At 38.0% G+C, this 15,279-nt stretch overlaps 1 protein-coding gene across 2 annotated transcripts in view; it reads right to left on the reverse strand.

The window, feature by feature from the left end:
- Positions 1-9,600: 9,600 nt before the first annotated feature.
- TMEM135 (transmembrane protein 135) overlaps positions 9,601-15,279 on the reverse strand; it is a 255,216-nt gene continuing 249,537 nt past the window's right edge. For both annotated transcript variants that reach the window (XM_045038638.1, XM_011286541.4), the window contains 2 exons: positions 14,675-14,742; positions 9,601-12,231 (listed from right to left, as the gene is read on the reverse strand). In XM_045038638.1, coding sequence (XP_044894573.1) covers positions 12,099-12,231; positions 14,675-14,742 — 201 coding nt within the window. In that variant the 3' untranslated portion in view covers positions 9,601-12,098. The remainder of the gene's footprint in view (positions 12,232-14,674; positions 14,743-15,279) is intronic.

Here is a 15,279-nt window from a genome sequence, read left to right on the forward strand (position 1 = left end):
TTATTCACTTTCCTAAAATTTCGTTAAAATTTTTTGTCTACATGTTCAGAAGGATGTTGGGCTTTGGTTGTCTTGTCATTTCCTCGCCTGTTTTTGTTATTAGGAAAATGTTGGCCTCATAGAATCAGATGTGAAGTGTTCTCTCTTTAACTTTCTGAAAAAGTGTGTATAGAATTGGTATTATGTCTTCCTTAGATGTTTGGTGGAACTCAAAAAGGAACTGAGCCGATCCTAGAGTTTTGCTCGTGGGAAGGCTTTTAACTAAAAATTCTATTTAAAAGACTGCCAGCACTATTCAAATTATCCAGTTCTTCTTGCAGCTTTGTTAGTTTGTATCTTTCAAGGAATTTGTCCAGTGACTCTAAATTGTCAAATTTATTAGCACAAAGTTGTTTATAATACTCACAATTTCTGAAAAAGCTGTAGTGATGTCATCCCTCTCATTCCTAATAGTCCTGTGCTGACCTTTTATTTTTTCCAACCCGGCTAAAGGCTTACCATTGCTATTAATTTTTCTCAAACAGCTTTTAATTTTTCTCTTATTTTTCCATTTTTATTTTGATTTCTGATCTTACTACTTCATTTTTTTTAATTTAATTTACTCTTTTTCTGGTTCCTTAAGGTAGAAGTTGAGATCACTGATTTGAGAATCTTCTATATAATACAGGCAACTAGTGTTATAAATTTTCCTCTAGGTATTGCCTTATCTATCTAATAAATGTCAACATATTGTGTTCTCATCTTCATTCAGGTCAAACATTTCTAAACTACTTTTATTTCTTCATCATAAGCATTTTGTTTACTTTCCAAATATTTGGAGATTTTCCAAATATCTGCTATTGATTTTTTAGTTTTTCTTTTGCCAGAGAATATACTTTGTATGATTTGAACCCTTTATTTATTGTGACTTGCTTTATGGTCCAGAATATGGTCTCTGTAGGAAATATTCTCAACACACATGAAAAAAAATATATATATATAGTGTTGTTGGGTGATCTATAAAGATCAGTTATGATGGCTGACAGTGTTTTTCAATTTTCTAAATAGTTGTGGATGTTGTCTATGTGTCTTATCAATTATTGAAGGTGTTGAAATATCCAACTATATTTATGGGATGGTTCTTTCTCCAGGTAGATCTATCAGACTTTTCTTCATCTAGAAGTTCTGTTATTATGCACATACTTAGGATTGTAATTTCCTCTTATTGAACTGACACCTTTATCATAAATAACCATCATAATCCTTAATCTTGGTAATATTCTCAAGCTCTGAAATCTACTTTGCTAGTGCTATAGTATATCTGCTTTCTTTAGGTTATTTTATATATATATTATATATATATAAATATATATTATATATATATATATTACATACCTTTAACTTACCAGTTTTCCTTCAATATTATACAACTTCATGTATAGAATTCTATACTATGGTAATCCTTCCATCTTCCCCTCCTTAAACTTTTGTGTAATTATTACATTTTACTTTGACATTTTGCTATATTTGCTTTCAGCATTATCTTTTAAAGAGATTTAAAAATAAAAAAGCTTTCCTTTTTACATGTTAATCATATTTTCACTGGTATTATTTCATATCTGATTTTTTAAAACATTTCTTGAACAGTGAGAAATGTAATACTGTACACCTGAAACTAATGTAACACTGTATGTTAATTGTACTTGAAGAAAAAATAAATACAACATTTCTTGTAATGTAGGTGTGCTGGTGATATATTCATTTTTTGGATGTTTGAAACATTATTTTGCCTCTGTTGTCTGAAAGATATTTTCACCGCATATAGAAGTCTAGGTTGACAGGTTTGTCTGTTCTTTTTACTAATGATATTTGCTCCACTGTCTTGTCTTCCATTATTTACAATGAGAAATTTCCTGTCATTTTTATCTGAAATCCTCTGTATGTGCCATATCTTTTTCCCCTCCTTTACATGCTATAGAAGATTTCCTTTTTATCACTGGTTTAAAGCAATTTGATTAAGACAAGCTCTGACGTGACTCTTCCTGCTTCTTGTCCTTGGAATTCAGTAAGCTTCCTGGATCTGTAGGTTTCTAATTTTCATCTAATTTTAAAAGGTGGCCATCATGTCCTCAAATGAGTGAAGATGAAAACACAAAACATTTTTCTGTACCTCTCTCCTCCTCACACCTATCTTGTGTCCCTTGAAGACACTCCATTATATGTACATCAGGCTGCCTGAAGGTGACCGACAGGTCACTGAAGTTCTTTGGTCCACTTTTTTTTTTTCAGTAATGAATGTTTCACTCTAAAGTTTTGGATAGTTTCTACTGCTAGGTCTTCAATTTCCATAATCTTTTCTTTTGCATCTAATCTACTATTAATCACACTCAGGTTTTTGTTTTCCTCAGACATTTTATTTTTCATCTCTTACAAGTTATTTTCTGGTCCTTTTTGTTTTTTTTAAGTTTGTTTATTTATTTTGACAAAGAGAGGGAGGGAGAGAATCCCAAGCAGGCTCTGCACTGTCAGCACAGAACCCTGTGGGGGGCTAGAACTCACAAACCATGAGGTTATGCCCTGAGCCAAAATCAAGAGTGGAACGCTTAACTGACTGAGCCACCCAGGCACCCCTCTGGTCCTTTTTATATCTTGCATGTCTCTACTTAACATGCTCAGCCTTCTCTCTTCTTCCTAACTACCACCTTCTTAAGGATATGACATACAGTTACAACACTCTTTTGTACTCATAGTAATTCTACTATTTGTGTCATTCTGGGTCTGGTGTTTTGGTGTGTGTATGTGTGTGTGTGTGTGTGTGTGTGTGTGTGTGTGTGTGTGTGTGTGTTTTCCCCTTTTCTTATGGGTTGTATTTTCTGGCACTTTGCAGGCCTAGCAATTTTATTAGATGCCAAACATTTGGAATTTTACCTTGTTCTATGCTCAGTGCATGTTTGTATTCCTATGTTCTTGTACTTTGGTCTAGGAGAGAGTTACTTAGAAACTGTTTGACACTTTTGAGCCTTTAGTCCACGGCTAATTTTGCTCTCCTACTGAAGCGACACTTTTGACTCTCCTATCTGGTGCCCTTTGAATTACAAAATTTTCCACTCTGGCTAGCAGGAAGGCAAACTATTCATTGCCTTGTGCAGACTTCAATGATGGGCCTCTCTGCTCCTTTCAGAGGAGGCTGGTTCTTTCTCCAGCCTCAGGAGCTTCCTTCCAAGCATACAGAAGTACTCAGCTTCAGTCCCAAGGGGGACCCCTTTTAAAACTCTCTGCTTCCTCTCTGTGCAGCTTGCTCCTCTCTTGTACCCCGCCTTATCAACGTCACCCATTTTGGTCTCTCTGGACTCCCAGGTCTGTTTCTTCACCTCAGGAAGACCTCTGGGCACCGTGTGGTGCTCCCTCCCTGAGTTGTAACCTGGAATCTCTCTCTGGATACTAGCTGAGGTGATCACAGGAGTCAACTCATCGATTTTCCTTCCTTCAGGGATCACCACCCTGCAGCGCTTGATGTCCAGTGTCTGAAAACTGTTGTTTTATATACATATTATCAGGATTTTTTGGTATGTTTTGTTTTGTTTTTTCAAGTGAGAAGGTAATTCCAGTTCTTGTTCTTCTATCTGAGCTGCAAGTAAATGTCAAAATCATTTTTGGAGGCATGATTTTTATTACAATTTTATATGATGATTTTTAAAAGAGGGGAGTAAAGATGCCACTTCTTGGCAGGGACTGTTATATTCTGAGAGAAAAGAAAAAGAAAAAAAAATTAAAACTTTCAACTCTTGGAGATCTGAGCTCCAATTCAGGGAATGCCACCACGGGCAAATCATCAGCCTCTCTGATTCCCAGTTCTCTCATTGGTAAAACAGAACCAATAATATCTACCTCCCAGGCTCTAAGGTTTGAATGTGATATAAACGACCTACCCTCTATCACAGGCACCTCATGCATTTCATTCCCCTTCCTTTCCCCCTAAAAGTATCCAAAGAAGCTATTTGTTAAGGGCCCTGCCTATATTGTTAAGAGTGATCCCAAGCCTTTCTCTCTCAAATATTTAAGATCCTCTCTGTTATAGGGAAAAAATAACCCTAATACACGATTGAAAAGCCAGACATGAAGTGTAATTCTAGGAAAACTGCCTGTGAATTTTTACACTGTGAAAATGAATGGGAAGGAAGAGACTTGTGTCCTGCCCTGTCTACTTCTGGTTTAGATTTGGCAGTTTTTAAAGTGGGGAACAATCCAGAATTCCAGCTCTGTCAGGAAAAAGCAAACAAATGAAACAGATGACAAATCATTTCTCTAAGACCTGAAGCCAAACTGGCTCTAATAGCTGCTGGAATGGTAGTAGGAGCCAATTTCCTGGAGTATTTACAAAATCATTTATAAAGATAATGTTTTCCAGACTTTTACATGGATGGCTCAGGGTAGGTTTTCAGTCTGCAGACTCCACAAAGTTAGCATGTATTCGGTTGCTGAGACCACCACTTCCCACCCTAACACTCCACCCCACCCCTCAATACAAAGGCCTGGTTTAGGCACAGACATGGGGGGATAAGCTGTGATCTTTGCCCTTCACATATACACACGATCTTTTAAAGGAGCAACAGGTGAGCACACAGCTAATGAGACTCAAATGGAATGGGCTTTGTGGGAAGAATTAGCAAACTGCTTCAGGAAGACAGAGATAAACGATCAGCAAAACCTTCCAAGAGGTGACCGAATATTTCAGGACACATGCAGAAGTGGAGGAGGGGAGGAAAGCAGAGCACATTCTAAATCAAGGGAGGAGAATATACAATGGGAAATGAATCTGAGGTCTGATCTATATAGGATTGGAATGTGTCGATTAGAAATGTTTTTAGCTGGACATAACAGAATCCTTGACTAAGAGAGCCTGAAGTGATGGAGGTTTGTTTTCTCAATTCTCAGAGTTATGTGGTTACTGGCGTTGGTTCAGTGGCAGAAGAATGTCATCTGGGAGGCAGGTTCCTTCCATTTTTCTGCTCTGACATCTTTAACATAATGGTTTTTCATCTTTGTACTCTTCACCTCGTTATCTGCAAGGTTGTTGCCACAGATCCATATCTCATTAACTAGTTTTCTGAACAAGAGAAAAAGGAGAGCTAAAAATGCTTTCCTTTAATCAGGGAGGGAAAGTTTTCCCAAGAGCTTCCCAGATTTCCCATTACATCTTACTGGCCCAAACTGGATCACATGAGCAGCTTCAGCAAAAAGGATGGAAAAATATCTGGACAAGAAGAAAGGAGTGACATATGAAACACCTAGAAAAAGCATGATCCATCACCTCAGCTGGGCATACTGCTGTCTTAAAATCAGTGCTCCATCAGCAAGGAAGAAGGATTAAACAGCCAGTAGGTGAGCAATTAACAACGGCTTGCAATCCATTTTTGAAATTTAATTCGAGTTATATGAGGAGTTCTAGTGGGGGAATAAAAATGCCCATATGATTTATTTATACCTCTAGTTTTGTAGATTTATCCATCCTGCCTCTTTAGGTCTTTTTTATTTTTTATGTTTATTCATTAAAAAAAATTTTAATGTCTATCTATTTTTGAGAGAGACAGAGAGTGAGTAGGTGGGAGAGGGGCAGAGAGGGAGACAGAATCCAAAGTAGGCTCCAGGCTCCAGGCTCTGAGCTGTCAGCACAAAACCTGATGTAGGGCTTGAACTTACGAACTGTTGAGATCATGACGTGAGCTGCAGTTTGGATGCTCAACTGACTGAGCCACTCAGGCACCCTTATGTTTATTCACTTTTGACAGACACAGAGACAGCGTGTGAATAGGAGAGGGACAGAAAGAGAGGGAGACAAAGAATCTGAAGCAGGCTCCAGGCTCTGAGCTGTCAGCACACAGCCTGACGCGGGGCTTGAACCCATGAACTGTGAAATCATGACCTGAGGGGAAGTCCCACGCTTAACCAAATGAGCTACCCAGGTGCCCCCTGCCTACTTAAGGTCTTCAGGAAACCCAAATTCCTGAGAATGAAATGTTTTAAAATCTGCAGACTCAGATTTAGATGCAACTGAATTTCTTCCTGTAGTTTTGCAGATTTTACCTAACATACAAATTACAGTTCAAAAGGAGGAATTTTAAAACTTTATTCATATAAAACCTCTCTTAATACATTGAACACATTTTCAAATTACTGTGGAAACAACTGCTGTCAGTCTTAAGCATTACAAGGCCATTCAATCAAGTCATGCCACCAACATTGAATACTTTGAGGAAGCAAAGCACCTTGTTAGTCAATACCTAGTTTGACCACTGGCCTCCAGTCAGGTTCATACACATGTATATATGTATATACATATATACATATATACAAATATACATATACATATATACATATATATGTATATACCTACACACACTCACACACACACATATATATAAAATGCTTGCAGACATGGCCCCTACACTAATAATTCTGAGAAAAATCCCCATTCCTTCTCTTTCATAGACTGTGTCTCTTCACTGTGCCAAGTCTGGTAGTATACACCTGTCTCATGTGTCACTGGAATATGACTCTAGATATTCCCATTTTGAATGAATCCCTCTCTGACTCACTTCTGAGGGGAGAGGAGAGGAAGAAAAGCTATCTCTTTTTCTAACACATTCCACAATATCCCTGCAGGCTCTTCTTTGACCGATGCTTAAGTCTCACCTTCAGTTCTCTCAGAAACAAAAAAGGAAAATAAGAACGTTCTTTTTCCTTCTAGAGAACTCAAACTGAAGAAATAAATGTCAAAGATGTGGTAGGACAGCACAGTGCTTGGAAGGTAAGAAATAGGGAAGAGGGGAGACTGAAACGTATGTGTGCAGTTTCCTCTCACCCACTCCTGTTGGCACCCCACCCCATAATGACCAATGACAGGAATACTTCATGCTTTAAACTTTTATGGGCCTTGGCACCAATCCATCCCAATAACCACAGCATCCTCTTGTGTGACCAAAACAATCTGAAAAGAAAATTCACTTGAGGGGTTGACTGATGACTGAGTCAAGTTTAACAGACACTGGGGAAGCAGGCACCAGAAACTGCCTGGCCCAAATTAAGGGACAGAGGAAAGTAATACTCCTGGATGATTTCAGCCATTATAGGCCCACAGGTCCACTTGTGGAAGGCTGGACCTCCCCAGCCACACAGAGCTGCTGACACTTGTATGTTGTGTGCCAAGACCAGGAAACATCCTATTACCCACAGCTTGGGGTTTTCTTACAAGATTAGAATGTTATGCTTTAGGGTGGGGGCAGGGGAGGTGGGCACTAAACTGAACAAAAAACTGAACAGGCAAAGTGCAGGGGCTTGTGAACTGGAGAAAAAGTACAAATTGCACCTGACATCCTGATGCCTCTGCTGTGGACCAGATGAAGTGTGTATGTGTGGTGTGGTGTGGTGTGGTGTGTGTGTGTGTGTGTGTGTGTGTGCTATTACAAGGATTTGCAGGTTTGCAAGGACAAAGGATAAAGCCCAATACATGATTTCACTTAGGACACATCCGGAGGAATGAGAGGTGGAAAGAAAATGGAGAAAGCAATAGGAAATAGGAAATAAATTCTTGCTTCTTCCATGTAGCCACAGCAAGTCAGGTGATGTCACAGGGTTGTTGAGAAGACAAGGACTGTCTTGAATTTAAAGGCCCCACATTCAAAGAAGCACCTCTTTCCACACATGTACAATTATCCTCCATACGTTCTGCCCAAGAAATGCAGAGCTATATCAAAAGTCACTGTCCCTGAAAATGGTTATTCCATTTTTATGATCCCATTACAGCCTCCCCACCTTCCCAGCTGCCACCAAAGGGAGCAAGAGAGTGTTCACATTCAAGGAGATAGTTAGTGGAATGTAACACCAGTTGGCAGAAAAAAGGCAAGAGGCTTGGGGATGAGCGGGGTGGGGGTGGGGGGGCGGGCAACACAAGGTCAGCCAGAAAGATTCCAAGGCTGGGAAGGAGGAGAGAGGAGAGAGCTGGGGCAGAGGTGAAGGAGAGAGAGGCCACGTCACAGAGTAAGAGAGCATTACCAGATATTAACTCTTTCTCCCAGTTAAGTCACTCATTTTTCCCTCATGTAAAGTAGCACACATCTTATTCCCCACAGCTGGAAGCTTAAGGCTATGCACTGCCCTGCTGCACTCCCAGGGCTGGTACATCATGGCCAAGTTCCTGCCCCTTCTCCACTTCCAGAAATCACACACCAGTGTCAGTCTCATGTCTTTGTCGTTACCCTTTTCACAACCATAGTGCAATAGCAAAGTCACCTGAGGCTACAGATGAAACAGAAGCACAGCCTCAGTCCTGGGGTCCCCATATCACAGGCTTGAGGGAAGAATCATAACCCCAGGATCTATGTCCACAACCCTGATCTTAGTCCCAGACACCCCCTTCCTCACCAATTCGACAAGAAAGAGGTGCAGAGCTAGCTAAGGCACCGACAGGAAAGGAGCTGTGAAAAGGAGGGTGCAGGCTTGAGGCAACTATAAGAACAGTCTCCTGGGCACCCACAAATAACTAACCTTATTTATTATTCATCACAGTTTCAACCCAGCCCTAAAGGAAACACTCATTTCTTACTCTTTTTCCTGTGTGTTTTTCTTGGTCGTTCATTTTCAGTTCTCCAAGTTCACCCCATGAAACTGAATACCAGGCTGATAAGCAGCAACAAGTGAAGGTGTTAGGGGAGATGACGTTTTTCAGATATCTTAACAATTCAGAAACGAATACTTTTGTAAAAAAAACCATCCGTGTAAGAATGATCTTGTTGCTCTGTCAAACTACCTTTTTTAAAGTTTATTTATTTATTTGAGACAGAGACAGTACGGACATGGAACGGGCAGAGATAGAGAGAGAAACACACACACACACACACAGAGGGTCAGGCTCTGCACTGGCAGCCCCTGATGCAGGGCTTGAACTCACAAAACCGTGAGATCATGACCTGAACTGAAACCAAGAGTTGGACACTTAACTGACTGAGTCACCTTCTGTCGATCTACTTTCTGTCTTTACAGTACAGATAAATCACAGAAAGAATTCAAGGACTATAAGGGCGTGGCGGCGTCTCTTATTCAAGGCAGTAAGAACACGAGGCCAATGGTCCCAGTGGGCCCGCCCCTCTGGCACTGCTGAGAGGCTTCTTGATCACCACAGTGAGGGGGATGTGACCTAAGACAATGGACGAAGCTCTTTGCGGGAAAAGGAAATCGATTTTCATTAACTATACACTGGCAGGGGACTCAGAAACTTGGGACTGTGATACCATACAAGCAGAATACAATTTTGTCAGTGTTAACAACTAAATCAAATGTCAGCCTGAGCACAGTCCACAAGGAGACGAATGCTCAAGCTCAACAAAGAAAATACTAGGACAGCTGACCAATTTGGGTTTAATCACACAAGACATGTTCAATATAGAAAAAAGCAAATTATAAAATCGGAGAGCAAAGAATAAAAAGATACAATTCTAAATAAAGTAACAACTGACTAAACTTCAGATGAGTACCAACAATAAACTACATATCAGCCAAGTAACAACCATGTGCACAGACCAAGAAAAAAGTTACCAAAGTGACCACAGAATTTATGAAACGGCATAACCGAACCAAAGGTTTTATTCCAGAAATGAGTAATAAAATGGTCTAAAACTATCTGACGAAACATTGGCAAGGCTTGAACAAATCGGAGACAATTTGTTATCTTGCAACCTCAGTCTTTACTGGGTTGGTACAAACCCTAGGATTTTATGACACAGGAAATAGCAGTGAAACAACCACACTACTACAAATACTCCGATGCACTGTTTTGCAGTCTACACATTAATGTTCGCTGTAACCAGTTCTGGTGGAAACTTAACATAGGCACAATTTCCTTAGCATATAAATGGACTAAAAAAACCATCTATTTGACTTTATTTATGGTGTCACATGGTTTATTGATACCTGATTGGTTAGAGGTAGAGAGATATCATTTTGATTGTCTTCAGGAGCACAGACACAGTGTCTGTTTTCTCAAACAGCTACACTGTGCAGTCTGCCTCAATGAAATCAAATTGGATTTCTCTTTTCACCCCTGAAAATTCATTAATTATTCACTAAAGCTATACATTCATTATCATGTTCTGCTTCATGACGGTTATTTCATTTTACATCTTATATTAAAAAATGACTATAGCTTGAAAAAAAAAGGAAATCATAGAAATGCACCTTTTGACAGTAAGATTTTACTAAACAATCTCATCCAATTTCAGTAGGATTTGCCTTTCAACATCATAGCCTTTTTAATGTTCATGAAAACAGCAACGTATGAATTAAAATGTTTTTCTTTTAAACTGACAGGAAAAATATTATAAACATAATTTCTAAATAAAGAAAATGAGGTACAGGAAGCAGTGCTTTCTTCACTGCTATAATACTTCATTTTTAAAATTAAACACAGTACCAATCATCATTTTGATTCCAGGAATAAAAACTGAAAACTTAATTTATTAAGCAATTTTGAAGTCTGAAACCAAAATGATTCCTTAACAGTATTGCCTAACAGACAAGTCAATTCTAAAAAATTAATCACAATGCAAAATTTTGACCTCATTAAGGTGGCTCTGTTACCACAGTATCAGAGTCTGTCTTTTTGTTGGGTTCCAATTTGCCATAACAACTGAGGACAGGATTACACGTGAACAGAAATATACAGGGCTTGGTGAAATTGAATACGGCAGATTAAGCATTTTAAAAGTCTGGGTTATAATTCTTGTTGCAACACAAGTTCTACTGCATAATTAATTTACAACGGCCCAAAACTTTTCAGCAACAAAATGATATTAAAAAAATATACCATTATCCCTATATGTTGCATTAACTATAGACATCATAACCACTTAAGCCTTTTATTAAGTTAGAAAAGTATGACTTTTCCCTGAAAAACTCTGAAGAGTAATCATATTTCAATCACAGCTGTCCCGAACTAACTCATAATCAACACTTACTACATCTTGTCACTTCTCTGTTCTAACAGGAATAAAAACAGTAAGTTTTTGAAAAGAGGCTGGAGAACCTGAATCCCATAGTGATGAAATGGACTTTTTAACAACTACTGGATTTTTATATTGTTTGTAGCTGTAAAATATCCACTGTAAAGGTGGGATGGTGGAGAGGGAACAAACCGACAAATTTGCCCAAACTACTTTTGATCCCTTCTAAGTCAGCGATGGCAGACAAACCGAGCTATGAAGAATTCAGTCCTTACAAATGCAAACAAACACCGTACACCTTCACGAGGTTTAAAAGCAACTTCATTTGCTTTTAAATATTCAAGTGTAATGCTTCTGTAAAAGATTAAAACATACATTTCAGCTTTATCAGATATGTCAAATTCCATTTGCTCCTAACCTGCCATTAGTACATAGGCTCACTGGGCTGCCAGACAGCCCGACAGACCATGAAGAGAGATGAAGGTATCAGTGGAAGGGGAGCATGGATACCACGGCATTTATCCGAACAGCACAAGACCCGTCTTCGCATCCCTGAAGTGAGAATGGCCACTTTCTTCAATTAAATTTCTTCACACTAAAGCAGCATTGTCTGGGAAGAGTTACTTCAGTTCCATAATATTTCACTACTATAGTTACCAATTCAAAAGTTAAAAAAAAAAACACAGACCAAATCCATGTACCCGTGATCCTTTGTATCCTAAAACATAGAAATATTCTTAGTTTTAACCAAGAATTATACTGGAATGAACTAAAAACATCTTTTAAAGTAATTTTAAGTATACTCTTATTTGTTACTACATTTCTACGTAGATTATTTAAGATTGCTTGTAGACATAATTTAATCAATAATATATCATAATGTCAACCACTACAAGTGACCCAGAATCAGATTCTGGCTACAGAGGGCGCTTAATTATTAAGCAACACCTTCCTAAAAAGCTTCTGTACTTCTGACTGGTAAGAAAAACTAACAAGAAAAGAGTATCTCTCATTGAAATAACACTGAAGTTCAAGCTCAAGACTCCTTCTTTGTGTTTCAACATAGTTAACTCTTCAGGATAAAATAATGAAACATTAAGTCACATTAATAAATTACAGTCATCTTCAAGAAAACTCGATGGGCAACTCTGGTGTTACAGTTGTATATCTTGGATCCAACCTAGGGATAAAATCCTGAAAGTGTTTAGATGCACCAGTACCAAAAACATCAAGGACTTTTCGGTTCATGACAGCAAATCTGCAAAACAGAGGACACAGTGAACAAGTATTTAATGAAGTTTATAAAATAAGATGATTCACTTGACCTATCTTTCATGGAGTGGGAAAACAGAAAAGATTGACGTGATGAAGAACTCAATGGCAGATTCAAAGTGGCAGAGTCACTTTGGTACTCTACCTCAAGATTCACTGTCTCATATTTTGTTTAAAGAGATCAGAATCCCTAGGCCCGAAACCCCAGAAACCACCATTGTTATTTCAAACCCCTCTCAAGTTCTTTCCACCAGATTGTGTCAAACAGAAAAACAGATACATGAAATTTTTCTGATGAATGAAATCACAGGATATCAACAATAAAAGAACTTAATACTTGCCAATGAGGCAAAGGTACTGAATGTAATTTCTTTCATAATTGACATTTTGATGTCTCACAATCCACAGAAAATACATCCGAATGTGTAAGTATTTAACAATTAAAGGGAAAACAGTATATAGGTTTTTAAATTTCTAATAGACATGATGAAGTAAAAGCATACCCTCATTTTATCCATCACTTAATTTAAAAGGTAAAATAATTTTTTTTACTTTTACTTTTATTTTTTAAAATTTACATCCAAATTAGGTAGCGTATAGTGAAACGATTTCAGGAGTAGATTCCTTAATGCCCCTTACCCATTTAGCCCATCCCCCCTCCCACAACCCCTCCAGCAACCCTCAGTTTGTTCTCCATATTTATGAGCCTCTTCTGTTTTGTCCCCCTCCCTGTTTCTATATTCTTTTTGCTTCCCTTCCCTTGTGTTCATCTGTTTTGTCTCTTAAACAGATGCAGAGAAAGAGGATCTCTTTTGCATTGTTGGTGAGAATGCAAGCTGGTGCAGCCCCTCTGGAAAACAGTATGGAGGTTCCTCAAAAAACTAAAAATAGAACCACCGTACGACACAGCAATTGCACTACTAGGCATTTATCCACGGGATACACGTGTGCTGTTTCAAAGGGACACATGCACCCCCATGTTTATAGCAGCACTATCAACAATAGGCAAAGTATAGAAAGAGCCCAAATGTCCATCAATGGATGAATGGATAAAGGAGATGTCATACACACACACACACACACACACACACACACACACACACACACACACAATGGAGTATTACTCGCCACTCAAAAAGAATAAAATCTTGCCATTTCCAACTACATGGATGGAACTGGAGGGTATTATGCTAAGTGAAAATAATTTTTAAGGACATATATTTAGCTAATGTGCAGGATGAACCCATATCTCTATGCCTGATCCCAAGGATTTCTTCTGGGGAGAAGACAACAGGGTTAATTTTGAGCCAATGGCCACCATCACTATTCCAGGAACGATAAACGTAACTTTCGGTGCCTTTCCAAAGTTAAGTTCCCTCCCAAAATAATCAACTGCTTAAACTCCTTACTGGGCAAAAATCTAAATGACAAAGAAACAAATGATTAATAATAATAATATAAAGGATGCAGTCTCATGGCTAAGAGGAAGAATGCTAAAGCCAGACTGCCTGGCTCACAGCCCACAGCTCTTTTATTTGCTAGCTGTGTGACTCTGGCGAGCTAGCTGACCTCTCTGTGCACCTCAGTTGACTCAAATATAAAACCAGGATATTACTAGTACTCATCTCATAGAGCCATTTTAAAGATTAAACACATATGCATGTGTACACGTGTTGTATGTGTATGTCTGGGACACAGTACAATACTATACAACTGCTGGCTATTAAACTACGAGTGATAATAATAAAAAACAGCTACAATTTATTAAGTGCTATTATACAACCATACAAAGAATGTATTACTGTTTCATAGTAGAGAGTGAGAAACTGAGGCTCATGAGGTAAAAAAACTTTCCACCAATAACACAGCTCAAGTTATCAGAGCCAGAGTCAAACAGAGTCCATGGTCTCTCTAGTAGGTCAAGCTGCCTCCCAAAGAACTAGATCAAGATCAGAAAATGCTAACTAAAACAATAAAGAACATGATAATAAAGGCAAAGGAAAAGTATTCTTACAGAATCAAGCAAAAGAATATGATTATTTTTCTCCCACTGGAAATCATTCGATTATTTAGGAATGATTTCTAATGAATCTGCTGAGTATTTCTAATCAAAAAGAAGAGATCAAAGATTATAAAAGTGAGACTTAAGTGTGTTATGTAGTAACTAATTAGCAATTTTCAAATCAATACAGTATTTTCCCACAACATTTAAAATATCTAAAATAATACAGGGAAAAGAAAAGTCAAAATAATGTTACCAAAAGAATACCCCATGTTATACATATTAAGTTGGACATATTTGATTTACATGTAGATGCTTACTTTATCACTGGAAGAATAGTCCCTCAAAAAGATGAAAAGATTCAAAATCTTTTTAGGGGGAAAATGCTTTTTTTTCTATGGTCAGGTACAACATCTCAGTCACTTACTTGCCCTTGGTGAGTCTTAAAAGAAACTTCCAGTAAGATGGTCGCAAAGTCTGAACTTCCATCACAGCCTAAGATTAGAGTATTCAATTTGAGACTTCTTCAGTAAAGAGCAAATATAATTAGTCATATTAGGCAACAGAGCACTTTTTTATTTTTATTATCATATGATAATAATGAAAATATGTATGTTTAACTTGACAACTATCAAGAATATTGCTTATGAAATAATAGTTGAGTTAACTCATTATTATCAGGAAAGCATTTACTGAATATTCATTAGATAGCTGGTACTTCCTTAGTTATAATAAGTTTATACACTTGGCAGCATTACTCTGAAAAAGTGCAAATAAAAGTGGTCCCCCTGAATTTTGCAACAGTCCTAAAACCACTAACATCAATAATGATGATTACATAATTTAAAGAAATTGAACAATGCTTCTAATAGACTATATCCTATCTCTATCCTCGCTGCCTGAGTAATATGGGGGAAATGCAATTATTCTTATTTATGCTCATGGTATCTGTCTTCTAGTAGAAGTATAACTAAAATAGGCATTCTAGCCAAGGTACTAGTGTAATAATTTGCCTATAAATTGCACTCAATT

This window comes from Felis catus, chromosome D1 (genome assembly GCF_018350175.1).
Source record: "Felis catus isolate Fca126 chromosome D1, F.catus_Fca126_mat1.0, whole genome shotgun sequence".
Classification (NCBI taxonomy): Eukaryota; Metazoa; Chordata; class Mammalia; order Carnivora; family Felidae; genus Felis; species Felis catus.